General features: G+C 30.5%; 1 protein-coding gene across 4 annotated transcripts; it reads left to right on the forward strand.

The window, feature by feature from the left end:
- The first annotated feature begins 1,450 nt into the window (after positions 1-1,450).
- On the forward strand, positions 1,451-5,035 carry LOC107927774 (probable serine/threonine-protein kinase WNK9). Of its 4 annotated transcripts, none has more exons than XM_016858885.2 (7): positions 1,451-1,875; positions 1,978-2,015; positions 2,100-2,327; positions 2,427-2,647; positions 2,732-2,889; positions 2,969-3,398; positions 3,483-5,035. In XM_016858885.2, the coding sequence occupies exons 1-7, from the start codon at positions 1,795-1,797 to the stop codon at positions 4,529-4,531; spliced, it is 2,205 nt and encodes a 734-aa protein (XP_016714374.1). In that variant the 5' UTR covers positions 1,451-1,794; the 3' UTR covers positions 4,532-5,035. The 4 variants fall into 4 exon arrangements, with proteins under 4 accessions (XP_016714374.1, XP_016714373.1, XP_040944054.1 ...); XM_016858884.2 differs by having other exon boundaries at positions 1,457-1,875; positions 3,480-5,035; XM_041088120.1 differs by lacking the exon at positions 1,978-2,015 and having other exon boundaries at positions 1,464-1,875.
- Positions 5,036-15,187: the final 10,152 nt, after the last annotated feature.

Here is a 15,187-nt window from a genome sequence, read left to right on the forward strand (position 1 = left end):
TAAGAGTCAATTGATTATAGGCCCAGCCCATAGCCCGTAGGTTACTTTCCAACCAAACTATGTTCCAAAATTAAAAAAAAAACTATCACAAGATTTCTATGACACAAAAAAAAATAATTTTTTTAAAAAACCCAAAAATAAAATCTAATTGTCCTATAAAAACCACAAAAAAAATATGAAGGAGAAAAATGGTTGGTCCATGTCGTGCAAGCTGTTGCCAAAAAAAAAAAATTGTTTTGAAGACTTTTAAATTGAAAGAGAAAGAAAGAAAGAAACACAAGTCCACTGGGGGAGTTGTCTTCTTTTTAGGTTAATTTCATGACAAGTCCTTACAATCTAAGTTCTGGATTTTAAAATGTTGTAATTGAGTTCTTAAAGTATTGGTATTGTATTAAGCAAGTCCTTTCATCGGTCCAATTTCAATACGATGTGGAGGATATTTGAAGTATACGAAATACATGTGTTTATATACTGCATGGACAATTTGGGTTAAATTGAAATTTAAGAGACTATTTCCTTCTTCTTTTTTAACACGTTCGGTCCAAGTTGATTGTATAATAGGTATGCAATGTCATTGAAAATTGGCCTATAATTCTATAAATAGGTGCATATGAGTTTATAATTTGATACTCGTGTTTAGATATGTTCCATGTTATATTTGAATTAGCATTTAACACAATGTTCTAAGTAGGATTTTCGATTTTCGATTCAATTGAGAGGTTAAGTCCGACTCGATTCTAACAACCAAATGAAACGATATGATTGATACAAAACCGATACTTTGAGGGCATAGTTTAAACATTTTGAAGTTTATGAACTAATTTAAAATCTAGGAGATAATTTGTGGACGTTTGGTGAATTAACCCTTCTCCCCTAATTTTAATTTTTGGGTAAACTACACGTAAGGTCACTAAACTATTAGTAGGTTTACGTTTTGACCACTCAATTTCAACAAGTTACAAAATAGTCATTAAACTATTCGAATGCTTTTATTTAAGTCACTGGATTGTTAACTCTTATTTTTTTTGTCCAGTTGGTGATCTTTGAGCGACAATTCAATAATCGGTACGGTGGAATAATATCCATTGACAAGTAAAAGACCATATCTTAGATCCAAGTTGATCTGATGGTCATTATCGGAGATTGAAGAAGAAAACTACTTGAATTTTGGTTCGTGTATTGGTGGTATTCAAAGTTATTTCATAAAAAAACTAAACTATAGAAGAGGAGGCGAAGTTTACCCTTTGGATTGGTGATGGGGGTGAGTACGAAGAAAGCCATACAACGGCAATTTTAACAGCTCAGTGACTTAAATGAAAACTTTCAAATAGTTCAGTGACCATTTTATAACTTTTTGAAATTTAGTAACTCAAACATAAATTTATCAATAGTTTAGGGACCTTGGTGCAGTTTATTCATTTTAATTGTTTTTTACAGCTCGTGATGAGATAGAAGCAAGAGAGGGAGTTGAAAAAGAGGAAGAAAGAGGGGGTTGGGTTTTTGTCTTTGGGTGCAAAGCAGGCAGCAGACACACAACCTTGTGAAAATCCTTGCCTCGTTTTCCTTTCCGTAGTTATTAGTTGGCAATTAAACCTTTTAAACACTTCTCCTTTTGAATATATCCCCCCCTTCCTCTCTATCTCTTTGCTTTTCTCCACAATCCCATTAAAGAAAACAACAGATTTCATTAGTTTTCTTTGCCCTTTTTCATTTCCTTCACTGATTCTTCTTCTTCGTCTTCTTCTTACCCATTTTTTTTAGAAAAAAACCATTGTTGAGTTCTTAAAACTAGGAATGAATGGTGAAACAAGCTTTGAACTTGATTGTTCTGATTCTGACTTTGTTGAAGTTGATCCTACTGGTAGATATGGAAGGGTAAATAACTAAATACCCTTTTTGTCAAATTTTGTTTTTGTTTCTCTGAGAATTTAAAGTTTTTTATTTTGATGCCAAAGTTTGTTCTTTTTTTTTTTTTAGTATAATGAAATTCTTGGCAAAGGGTCTTCAAAGACAGTGTAAGGAAAATGCTTTCTTTGTTTCTCTTTCTTGTATGGTGTGTGTTTGTGTATTTGTTTGTTTAAAATTGTTTTTTTTTACAGCTACAAGGCTTTTGATGAATATGAAGGAACTGAAGTAGCATGGAACCAAGTGAAACTTCATGATTTATTACAAAGTTCAGATGATTTAGAGAGATTGTACTGTGAAATCCATCTCCTTAAAACCTTAAAACATGAAAACATAATGAAATTCTGCACTTCCTGGGTTGATACTTCCAACAGGAACATCAACTTTGTTACTGAGATGTTCACTTCTGGTACTCTCAGACAGTAAGTACACACACCATCCTGTCTTGTCTCTATTGTCTCAATTTTGGTTCCAATGGAGGTCTTCTAAATTAATCCATGTTTGTTTTTTTTGGAATATAGGTATAGGTTGAAACATAGGAAGGTAAACATTAGAGCTGTGAAGCATTGGTGTAGACAGATTTTAAGAGGGCTTTTGTATTTACATAGCCGTGACCCTCCTGTTATTCATAGAGACCTTAAGTGTGACAACATTTTCATTAATGGCAACCAAGGGGAAGTCAAAATCGGTGATCTAGGCTTGGCTGCGATCCTCCGTAAATCCCACGCCGCTCGTTGTGTCGGTATGTTGACGAACATACTTTTCTTTTATGCTCAATGAACATCGATAAAATGACCTTACGGCTGGATTGTTTGTTTGGTATTAGGAACGCCGGAGTTTATGGCTCCCGAGGTGTATGAAGAGGAATATAATGAACTAGTTGATATATATTCATTTGGGATGTGCATATTGGAGATGGTTACTTTTGAATATCCATATAGTGAATGTACTCATCCTGCTCAGATCTATAAGAAAGTTGTTTTGGTATGAACCATAACCCTCGCTAAAATTTCGTGTTTTTAGTGTTTAGATTGACTTGTGACATATTTTATGTTTGGTATAGGGAAAAAAGCCAGAGGCTTTATACAAGGTAAAGGATCCCGAGGTTAGAGAATTTATCGAGAAATGTTTAGCTACCGTATCTCATAGGCTTACTGCCATGGAGCTTCTAAGAGACCCTTTTCTTCAAATCGATGATTATGGTTTGGATTTGAGACTAATTGAGTACCAAAGAGACAGCTATGACGCTGGACCTCTCATGAGACAACCTCTTTACGATGTTCATGTTAGTAACAACAGTTCTTTGGTCAATGGATACAGCAATTATCTCGGTTATGGACATGAGAGCAATATCGGCTATAACTCACTTGAATACGAAACAAGTGAATTAGATCTCGAAGATGGTCATTTGGGAGATGTTGACCTTATAATCAAGGGCAAAAAGAGAGATGATGATGGCATATTTTTGAGGCTTAGAATTGCAGATAAAGAAGGTAGAGTTCATTTTATTTTTTCTTTCCTTTTTTTTTTTTGATTCTACAATGGATTAATGTTACAAATTTTATATCCTTAAGCAGGTCGAATCCGGAATATCTACTTTCCGTTTGACATCGAGTCAGATACTGCGTTGAGTGTTGCAACTGAAATGGTTTCTGAGCTTGATATCACGGACCAAGATGTCACTAAAATAGCAGATATGATTGATGGGGAAATCGCATCTTTGGTACCAGAGTGGAAGAGGGGCTTGGGCATAGATGAAAACTCGATATGCACGGGTTCTAGTTTTTGTCAAAATTGTGCTTTGAATGGCCACCTTTCGGATTTCTTATCATCGAGTAGTGCAGGTGCCAAGAACCTGCAAGTTCTCGAGTGTTGGAAACACGGTTGCACCACTGTCCATGGCCGGTTTGAAGAGATCACGTACCAAGTTGGAGAGCCTGAACAATGTGTTTCTGAAGGTGTAGAGGCTTCCTTGAGCCAACCAGACGGTATCCATTATGCCGACATTTGGGGTCAACGGGAAGGGTCAGAACTAATTCCGCCAGGACCAAAGGACATTTGCTGCAACAAAGTGAACGAAATGTCCGACCTGTCGGTTTCCGAAAAAGAGGAGAAAATTATAAACATAGACGGTCAAAGTGAATCCAAAGCTCGGAACTCTTTTTCAGCCTACGGTTCAATCGGTTCGGGTTTATTTGATGATTACGAGAATGAAATTAGGCAAGAACTAAGGTGGCTCAAAGCCAAGTACCAAATGCAGTTGAGAGAACTTAGGGACCAACAATTAGGAGTTAAACCGAAATATCCCAGCTTGCCCCAAAGTTTCAACGACTTGTTGAATGACAACGATAACAAAACCGCTTCCCCATCTTCGATCTTGACATCCCCTAACAGAGAAAGCCCAAAATCGTTACCTTCCGGAAAGCATCGTACTCCATATTTCCCTCCTACCGCCGGGAAAAGATGTGCCAGTTCTGCAAGCCAAAGCGTCCAAAACACCGAAACACTCGGCTCATCGTATGATCTGGATACAGTATCCACTGCCAAGAGTTTCTACACCGGCGCATTGCTTCCGCACCCGCTTCACCGCGCATCATCACTTCCGGTCGATGCCGTGGATGTGTAGAGGCTGCCAAGTTTTTTAATTATTGTAAAGTACCTACCTACCCCCCGCCCCCCCCCCCCCTTCCTCCTTACATTAAAAGTATTTAAAAGGTTCCACATAGTTTTCATCTAATCCCCACATTGATTCATTGTCTTTAAGGGCAGTTGACTTCAAGGAGGACTTTTTTTGCGGCAGCTCCCATGGCATGCCAATGTACATTTCATCATCATCATCATCATCATCATCATCATCATCATAATAATAATAATAATGTTGATGATGGCAGCTAGGGTTTAGTAGTCTCTACATTCCATCCACACAACTTATTCAACTCCCCCATCCTATCCAAATAGATTTAATTTCATAATAGCTCATAAAGACCTGCAACCACATGTATGAAAGTTCAATTTACCATATTACTCCCACAACCGGACAAATGTGGTCCATAGGGGTGCCCAAATCCGTTTAATCAATGGTTTTTGGTTAATTTAGTTCGGTTAAATAAATTAGTTATAGTTTGATTTATATTGTTTTCGCTACAATATTGTGAAACGAATGGATTTTAACGCATTTAAAATGTATAATATCTTTCTTTTTCGGTATTAAAAAATTATGAGTAGTTCAAGACTTGTATAAAATAAATTGATTGACTTAATCGGCTTCTAATAGATATATTATTATTTTAAAAAATATATCAAATATAAATCTTTTGACCAAAATCAAATTCAACTCTATTCGATTCAAAAGGCTTAACTAATTGAACTAGTCGATGTTAAGCCGAACATTATTTTTCATTTAAAAATTTGATTCGACTCGATTTTAAATTTAGTTGGTATCTCACAGTAGGGGTAAAAAAGAAGACTAGGATGGTCCAAGGAAAATTGATGGTTTAGTTGGTGGAGGAGTGGATGTATGTCACCGACCTAACTTCGGCGCCTTGTGATTATATATCTGCGTGAACAACTTGCCAACTTGGTTAGATATTTATTTTTTAATTATTTTATTTTGTTTATTTACGTAAATATTCCTCCGTCCTCTCTACGTTCTTTTTTATATAATATCTAGAATTAATGTGCTTCAGCACATTCGAACTCATGTTCTCTTACACAGATAACAATATCGATGCCAACTGAGTTAAGATTCAATCGATCCTATGTTTTTAATTTACTATGGATTATTATTATGCATATTCAGATGCTCATTGTAACTCTCTACTTATATTATTATGAATATTTTATACGTTATTTTTAATTTCTAATTTTTTAATATAATGATTCGATTGTCCTATAATTTCATTTATTTTTACAAATATTGAAATTTTATCATTTTGGAGGATAAAACTCTTATTTACACCGTTGCAAAATAATAAACTCGAAAACTTTTTTTTAATTATCAATATATGTAAGAAACAAAATATGTTTAATTATGAACCTTTTAACATATCCATGGAATAAAAAAAAATTATGTAAGAAAAATATTTGTAGAAATTAAAGAAAAATAAATAAAATTTTAATTGAAATGATAAAGTTTGGATTAAATTTATTTATGTGAATATTTTTTTAGATTTATTTTAAGTTTAAATTGAGATTTTTATAAATTTTATATAAAAAGGAAAAAAAGAACATCCTTATAATAATATTGGTTATTTATAAAAAAAATATTGATTTTTAATAGTTTTCGACTTGGACTGGTATTTGATTAACTCATAAAACACCAACTTCAACTCTTAAAATGGAAAAAAAAACGTGTTTAAACATATTTAAATCCATGTCCTTCTGATTATTGTAATAACAAATGTGCCGTTTCAACCTTAGTCACTTAAATTTACATAATAATATAATATAATATAATATAATATAATATAATATAATATAAATGTTAAATTTACAAAGCATTTAAAATGCAAGCTTTAGATCCATAATAAGAGAAAATTAATTAACAACTAATGGACAATAATAATAGCCATTTAATGTCATTAGTAATGTAATTGGATGATAAAAAAAATTGTTGAGTTTTTTGTAAAAATATCGTGAAAGTTCTTATATTGGAAGTGAGATTGTATTTTATGTTTTTAATTAAAAAAATTATGTAAAATAATCCATATACGTTAGATCAAAGAGAAAATTGATTCTATTAAAAAATTCTATATGTTTTCTATTATTAAAAACTGATCCTTATATGTTAGTATGAGATACACATGACACATTATGTATAACTGACCTTGTGTTGTTAAATTCAATGTTGAGTTTCCCATACTTCGACGTTGATAGGATCATAGGAAGTTGGAGGCCTAATTCAAGCGTAGGTTAGTCTTATTTTGTTCTAAAATTTTAAGATTGTTGATACAAAATTTTAAGTCTCAATGTACGCGCGAAGTCAAGATGAGGAAACATGTGACGTCATTATGTATTCCTAAAGTAAACATTTGTGTTTTAGACTCCAAGCAGGATTCTGTCTTCTAGTTGAACTCTGATTACTTCAAGTAGTCTTTTTAGCCCTTCAAATTTTAATTTATTTAAAGGGATTATTGTATCCCTATTTTGAAAAGGCCAATTAAGATGTAGTCTCGGGGCTTTTTTGAGAGGGTTACAAGATGTAATCGCATATGAGTTTTGGTGAGAGTTTTTGTGGTATCTATAAAAAACACTTTGTACCCCTTTTGAGAACTCTGAGAGTTATGGTTTTGTTTTCGAGTTCGTTTTATAAGAGTTAGGGCTTTGTTTTAGAGGTTTAAGTTTGTATATTTAATACATTTAGATTTATTTTCTTTATATTATACTCTCGTTTTGTTTATTCATTTAGTGAAAAATTAATGCCTCTTTTATCTGCGATTTCATATCCCCTTAACTGAGAATTTTTTACATAAAATTTATATGTTCGATCTTCTCTTTTTTTTTCTTTCATTATTTGTTCGAGTCCATTCCAACAAAAATCCAAAAAAAATTGAACATTTTATAAAATATTAATTTTGAGTCATTAAATACTGTGAGTTGTAGTGACAGTAAACGTAACTTTCATAAATCTTAAAAAGGGTTAGGTGTGTGCATTGTAGCAGCCGTCGACACCAAGGAAGAAAAAGAGCAGTAAGTAGGCATGGGGAAAGTGCTTTATACTTACACGTATTAGATATTCCTCTATTACCTTTTCCAACTTTTTGATATTATCAACATAATATAAATACTAAATTTATGTGACACAAATTATTTAATATAAATATATTGGGTGATCGAAATTAAATTGTAATTTTTACAATAGTAAAAATATAATTTTTCCGTTTTAATATTTTATATTTTTATAATTTTTAAGGGATGAAATCAAATTTTTATCATTTTTAGAGAGATAAAAGTGCAATTTTACCATTATTAACTTAAATTTTTAAAAATTTTAAAGGGTTTAAATGAAAATTTTTTCATTTTAGAGGGCAGAACCCCTGCCACCCTCCTAGTTACGCTCCTGAATATATGAAATATAATTGAGATGTGTAAATATAAATTTTAATCTGCTATTAGAAATTCTCTCGTTCATGTATATATGTTCAAAATAACATATACTAAATAATAAAAAGTATGTTTTAAAAATAATTAGTAATAACACATGAAATATGTCCGATATTAAAATGAAAAAAATAGATTAAATTGTAAGTAAAACGAATTTTAAATACATAATGACATCAAATTAATAATACTAAATGAATACGTTAATCCTGGGTTGACATCGAGTTAATTTGTGACACAAAGACAATCAATAATATTATTAATATATATAATTGATTAAGGTAATAAAAAACGCATAATAAAATTAAAAGGCGTAAAAAATTAAAATAAAGCTTTGGTTGAGTATTCAAAATTCTATCAATGCATATTTTTTTAATAAAAAGACTATAATGCCATAGAATAACTTCACCTATTCTTAATACGAAAGGTTGTTTTTATAATTTTCTTAATCGAAATAACTTCACCTATTCTTAATACGAAAGGTTGTTTTTATAATTTTTTTAATCGAATTAGTGTTTGATTAACTCGAGTTAATACCCGATCTAAGGTTGTGAGGTTGCCAAACTACCTTTGGATCCTTGATCTCTACATCAAATTATGCTTTTCTGACTGTGTGTTCTTGGAAGGTATGTGTCTCCAGATGCAAGGAACCTACAAATCAAAGGACCACCAACATTGTTTTTCCAATTAGAAAGATCACAAAATTTGATTCTCTGACGTAACTAAATTAAAGATTTAGGTTTAGTTTCGACGTATGGTGAAGTTAAAAATAATAGTGGCATTGAGATTAATTATTATAGCGATGAGATTGAATATTTTAGCAATAAGATTAAAAACAGTTGTGGGTTGTTTGCCTGAATTTAAACGCAGTTGTAACGGTGAAAATAGAAAATAACTATTAAAGACATTAGATTACAAATAATATGTAATAAATAATAAATAAAAATATTTAAAATCTTTACATCGAAATATGAAAATAATTTAAAATTGTTAATTATAAAAATTTGAAATTTTTAAATAAAAAAATCAGATATAAAACGATAAAAGAAAAAGTAAAAAGCAAGGACGAAATGGTACTTTCCATCTTTCAAATGGAGTTTCAAATTAGTCTTTGTATTTTGATTTGTAAGTAATTTAAATTTTTTAAATTATCAATGCATTGATGTTTGGATCGGGAACTAATTGAAGTATCGATTTGGAAAGTAACTTTGAACCGGTTAATTAGGGAGTTGGTATAAACTACTTGAATTGACGCTTGAATAAAATTTTTTTAAATTTGTAATAATTTTCTAATCGAATCAGTAAATCAATGACTTGATCAGCTTGAGTACTAATAGTGAATTTTTTAATGATAAAATTAAAATTCAATACTTATTTAATAAATTAAGAGAGGAGTAAAATTAATTAATAATTAATAATCTTTTATTAAAAAATAAAAGTTTTATCATCTCCCTATCCTTTTTTTAAAAAAAAGTTAAAAATTTAATAATAATGTTATTTTAAAAATAAAAATAAAAATAAAAATTATATTTTAAAAATAAAAAAATAAAGATTATTTAATAGAACTTATTTCTAAAAAAATTGTTAATTGTTATATTATTTATAATGTTTATGAAATATTATTTATTATTTATTATTTTATAAGTTAAGAAAACATTGAAGATAAACAACTTTATAGATTATGTAAATGCTATTTTTCGGTTTTTTATATAAATAACCTAAAAAAGGTAATTAATTAATAAAATGACTTGGACCAAAAATTATTTAAGAAAATGACCCGTTTGTTATAGTGATATTCGATGCCGCCTGACTAACCGACGACACCATTCACATTTCCAGCCTAATCATTGTCCAATCGTCAGCTTTAAAAAAAAAGGTTTTTTTTTTTGCCTCCATTGTGTCAGGTATATGTATTTTTTGAAATATCCGTGAAAAATATGAGTACTTACGATAGAGAATAAAAAAAGAAAACTATATATATTTTTAATGGGTGCCACCTATGTGTCAAGCAGCAGTGGTAAATTCTTTTAGAAACAAAATTCCATCAATTTAAATAAAATGGGAAAAAAAATACAAAAATATAATAATTTTTTTAATGTGTGCCGCCTGATAGCCCGAAAACATCTATTAAATTTTTTTTAATTTTTTTTTTCCCAGTTTATTTTAATTGATAGAAATTAAAAAAAATTACGGATGCCGCCTGACACACTGGCGACACCCATTAAAAATATTTTTTCTCCATCATGAGTACTCGTATTTTTTATGAGTATTTAAAAAAATACATATGGGTGACGCCCGACATAGTGACGATACCAAAAAAATTCTTTTTCTTTAAAAGCTGACATAGTGACATATGGATGATGCAGGTTGGTCAGATGGCATCGGGTTTCACTGTAGCATACAAGTTATTTTCTTAAATAATTTTTTATCTAGGTATTTTCTTAATTAATACTTTTAAGTTATTTATATAAAAAATCACTATTTTTAATTAAATAAATTATGTAAATACTTGAAAAAAGAGTTTTTGGTGTTATAACATAGACTTGTTCATGGGCCGAGTTACTTGTCCTAGCTTGAAGGCTTGCCCGAAATTTGAGAGGGTTTGGGCAAAAATATTAGGCCCGAAGAATGGACTTGTGTAAAAGATTAGGCCCATTTAAAATATGAGTTGGGCTCGTGCTTGAACATTCAAGGCCTGACCCAACCCGTTTTAAGTTTATAATACTTTATATTATGTTATTTTTATATATTATGTAATTTAAAACACATTAAAAAAATTTATACTAAATATATAATATTACTCTGATGTAAACATTAAAATAATGTTAAGATGATTATATAAAAAATTTCAATAAATAAAAAAAGTATAAAATTATTAAATATCAAAATAAAAAATATAATTATTTTTAAAAAATAAAAAAATGCAGGTTAGACAAAATTGCAGGCTCAGATTTCATATAGGGCCGAGCTTGGGCAAGCATAAAGTATTTTAATATCATGTTTAGACTTAGCCCGAACCCAACCTGACCCGACCCACAAGCATCTCTATTATAACATCACATATCATAAAATTAAAATATTGTTCATAAATATGGTGTTGAATATAAACAAATGAAACATGTTAGGTGTTAATCTCTAATTTTCCACTGGTCTGGTTTCCTCCATTGCTGTGGTCAATTTTTTCTTCCCTTTTCTCAAATTTTCCTCTGCTTTCTCGCTGGTAACTTCAGAACCTGGATGATTGGTGTCTTATGTTAAACCTAGTTCAGTATGAGAGCTTGCGAATTGACGATGACACTGATTTTATAGGACAGAGAAAAGAATTTCTCAGCCTTTATTCATTTATGCCTACATTTCATGTAAGTTTCAAAAATGGTATTGGTACTTGAAAAAAAAAAAAAACAAACGGTGGTGGAGCTAGAAAATTTATTTTTGGGGGCCAAAATTAAATTTTATATTTTTACGATAGTAAAAATATAATTTTATCATTTTAATAGTTATATCTTTATAATTTTTAAAGAGTTAAATCAAATTTTTATCATTTTTGGAAACTAAAGTGCAATTTTATTATTACTAATCTAAAACTTTATAAATTATAAAGGGCCTAAACTAAAATTTTACCATTTTAAGGATGGCCATTGGGTCATCACTATGTACTTGTATACTTATTCCACTATGTACTTGTATGTATACTTTTTCAGCATTCAATTCCAAGTCACCAGTATGTACTTGTATACTTATTCAGCATTCAATTCCAAATTTAATGGGTAGAGATGGCTCGGATTCAGGCTGAGTTTAGGTAAAAATTTAAGTTTATTATCAGGTCGAACTTATCAATTAGGCTTAAAATTCTATTACGGTCTGACCTAGCTTGAACCTGCGTCCAACTCGGTCTATGATTACCTTTAGTCCGGGTTTGATCTGTTTTGACCCCGAAAATGGACCAAAAATATTGATCCGGAGCTTGATCCGGCCTGCCCGTGTTAATTTTTTTAGATTAACTTTATATAAAAATAAATTTTTAAAAAAACATAATACATCAAATGCACTAAAAATATTAAAATAAATATTTTCTAACAATTTAAAAAAAGTTAAAATACTTAAATAACATTAAGACAATTGCAACTTAGCAAATAATGCCTTTAAAATAGTAGCAATATAATAGTGAAATGACAACAAAACAACAACGAAAAAAAAGTTCAGACTGATTTGGGCTAGGTTGGGCTAAAAAATCCTACTCGAAGCTTGACCCATTTAAAAGATGGACTTTTTTTATCCAAACCCATTTTTTAGGTCTATATTTTTGCTCAAACCCTCTCACTTTTTGGGTGTATCTTTAAGCCTAGACGGGTGACATGCTTATGACCAGGTCTAACTAGAACCCCATTGATGGTAGAACACCAACTTAATAAAGTGCTTTATAGATATAATAGATATTTGAAATAAAATTTCCAATATTAATTAGTCTACTCTCACTATTTGGGTAATAAAAATAAAAATAATATAAAAATATTTAAGTAATGTGTTCTTAATAAATAGAAATTATTGATAAAATAATAAAATGTAAAAAAATTTTGTTAAAATTATGATTGTAGGAGTAAAATTGAGGTTTCTTAAAAAAATTAAAGTACATGCTCAAACTTTCAAAAGATTTTTGTTACACCCCTTACCCGAGACCGTTGCTGTAACATCTCGATTTTGGGCCTAATCGGAACAGTAGTTTCGGGACCACAAATTCGATGAGGAAAAATTTATTTTTACTATATTTTTATGGCCTACAATTTCACAGAATGATTTCGTGAAAATTTCGTTCAAAAATTTCGACGTTTGGGCACTCAATTTAGTCAAAAGGACTAAATTCTAAAAAAAAATGCAAAAAGTTGAGTTCTACATATTAGAGGTGTCCAATTGTTATGAAATTTTAAATTGGAGGTCTTTATATGGTAATTAGACCATTGGTTAAATTATGGACAAAAATGGGCATGAGATAAGTGAAATAGGAAAATTTTAAGTTAGGGGCATTTTGGTAATTCGATAATTAAAATGAATTAAAAGGGAAAAGGATAAATTGTGCTTATCTTCTTCATTTGGACGAAATTAGCAAGGGGGAAGCCATAGTTAGGGTTTTCAAGCTTCCAAGCTCCGTAGTAAGTGATCCCAATCCCCGTTTTTAATGTTCTTTACGTTTTTGGAGTCCAGATAACTTGATTTAGCTTATTCTAGCAATAATTTAACCTAGGTTTTATATTTGGAAAAATACCCATAGGTGAAATGTGTGTATTTTGATGTTTTAGGGTAGAATATGAAGCTTGAAATTATATTAAACAACTTTTGTTAAGTGATTTTAAGTGAAAACGAGTAAAACGACATAATCAGTAAAAATACCTAATGTTCATAAGTAAGTGTTAGAGTGGAAATTTGATGTTGCCATAGAAGGGAAAAATGTTCAGCATGTTATAAAACATAAAAATATGGGATGAAATTTAATTTTCGAGCTTTGGGGAAAAAGTATAAAGATGACAAAGTTTAGGGGCAAAACTATAATTTTGCCAAAATTGAGTCAAGGACTGTTTTGATGAATGTGAGTATTAAATAAGCTAAATTTTCTATTATAAATCAAGAAGAACGGAATCCAGAGCTAGACCGGGGAAAGAAAAAAATTGAGGACTAAAGTGTTAGATTTGATCACATTTTGTACCGAGGTAAGTTTACGGTAAATAAATGCAATATTTCCATAATTATTATTAATGCTGTTATTTTTCAGCAATTATGTATTTATTTCATGAAAATATTTAATGTTGACTCAAGTATGAGATGACAGAGAATTAGTGATACAAGCCCCGTTGAAACATTAGAAATGTATTGGATACAAATGTCATGACATTTGGGTAAAGAGATCCTATGTAAGACCATGTCTGGGACATGGCACTGGCATCATTGAGATCATGAGAGGTCCCATGTAAGACCATGTCTGGGTTATGGCGTTGGCACCGAGATGAGAGGTCCCCTGTAAGACCATGTCTGGGACATGACATGGGCACCGATATGAGAACTCCCATGTAAGACAATATTTGGAATATGACATTGGCAGTACAAGAAACATCCCATGTAAGACCATGTCTGGGACATGGCTTTGGCGTGTTATTATTAGATATGAAACCCAAGTATCCTTATTATTCCAATGTGGCTCAACGGGCTAGAAAACAAATTATGTTCTATGGAAGTTCAAGTAAAAGTATAATTAGCAACTTCAGGTGAGTTATAAGAGTTAAGAACATATTATGTTGTCAGTGAGAACCAATATTTCAGCAAGAAAAGAGTAAGTTGTAGTTTTAAGCTATCTAAGTAAATAAGTAAGTAAATAAGTAAGTAAACAAGTAAATGAGAGTAAGTAAAGAGAAAACTTAAGAACATGATACTTGCATATCATTATTTATGTTAAATGATGTCATTTATTTACTTGTAAACTTACTAAGCTTATTGCTTACTTCTTTTATTTCTTTTTCTTTCGTATAGTATTATCAAACATAGTCGGGATCTTAAAGACGTTGAAGAGCGTTCACACTATCAACCACCACAACTCGGTATTTTAAGACGATAAATGTTTTGAACTATGGCATGTAGAGGGACTTGGTCATTTCGATTGTATATTCTTAAGATATGACCAAAAGATGATATGTAAATATTTGATGATGAATAGTTATTAAAATGGCTAAGTGTGAAGGTGTTTGTTGTTATAAATGTCTAGGTGATAAATTATGCATAGAAATCATGAAAAAGTAAAAATTGGTAGTAAATCAGTTTAGGGACAGCAGCAGTGAGGTGACTTTTAAAAATCACCAAGGATAGTATAAAATGAATTAGCTAGTTAATGTTATATAGAATTAAAGCTTATCGAGTTTATTTTCATATAAAAATAACGGTGTAGGAAAATGAATTTTATATTCTGAGATATCTAAATTTTGGTTAGACAGGGTCAGAATAGTTTTTGGAGTCTTCTATTCTGAATTTGGAAAATCATTAAAAATTGTAAAAAAATAGTTATGAGTTGTAATTTATATGTATAGATTTATTATTGAGTATATTTTCTGTATAAATAAGTTAGAACACTATAAGAAGTCTGTACAATGAGATAATTGAATTTTAGTGACGAGAGATCAGGACAGTCAATTAGTGAAACAGG

This window comes from Gossypium hirsutum, chromosome D02 (genome assembly GCF_007990345.1).
Source record: "Gossypium hirsutum isolate 1008001.06 chromosome D02, Gossypium_hirsutum_v2.1, whole genome shotgun sequence".
NCBI classification, from domain to species: Eukaryota; Viridiplantae; Streptophyta; class Magnoliopsida; order Malvales; family Malvaceae; genus Gossypium; species Gossypium hirsutum.

Excerpts from the sequence above, each read along its gene's own strand:
- LOC107927774 (XM_016858884.2), top strand. The coding sequence starts at position 1,795 with ATGAATGGTGAAACAAGCTTTGAACTTGATTGTTCTGATTCTGACTTT. Across the intron at positions 2,328-2,426 it reads ACTTCTGGTACTCTCAGACA|GTATAGGTTGAAACATAGGA; the intron begins GTAAGTACACAC and ends TTTGGAATATAG. Across the intron at positions 3,399-3,479 it reads TAGAATTGCAGATAAAGAAG|CAGGTCGAATCCGGAATATC; the intron begins GTAGAGTTCATT and ends TATATCCTTAAG.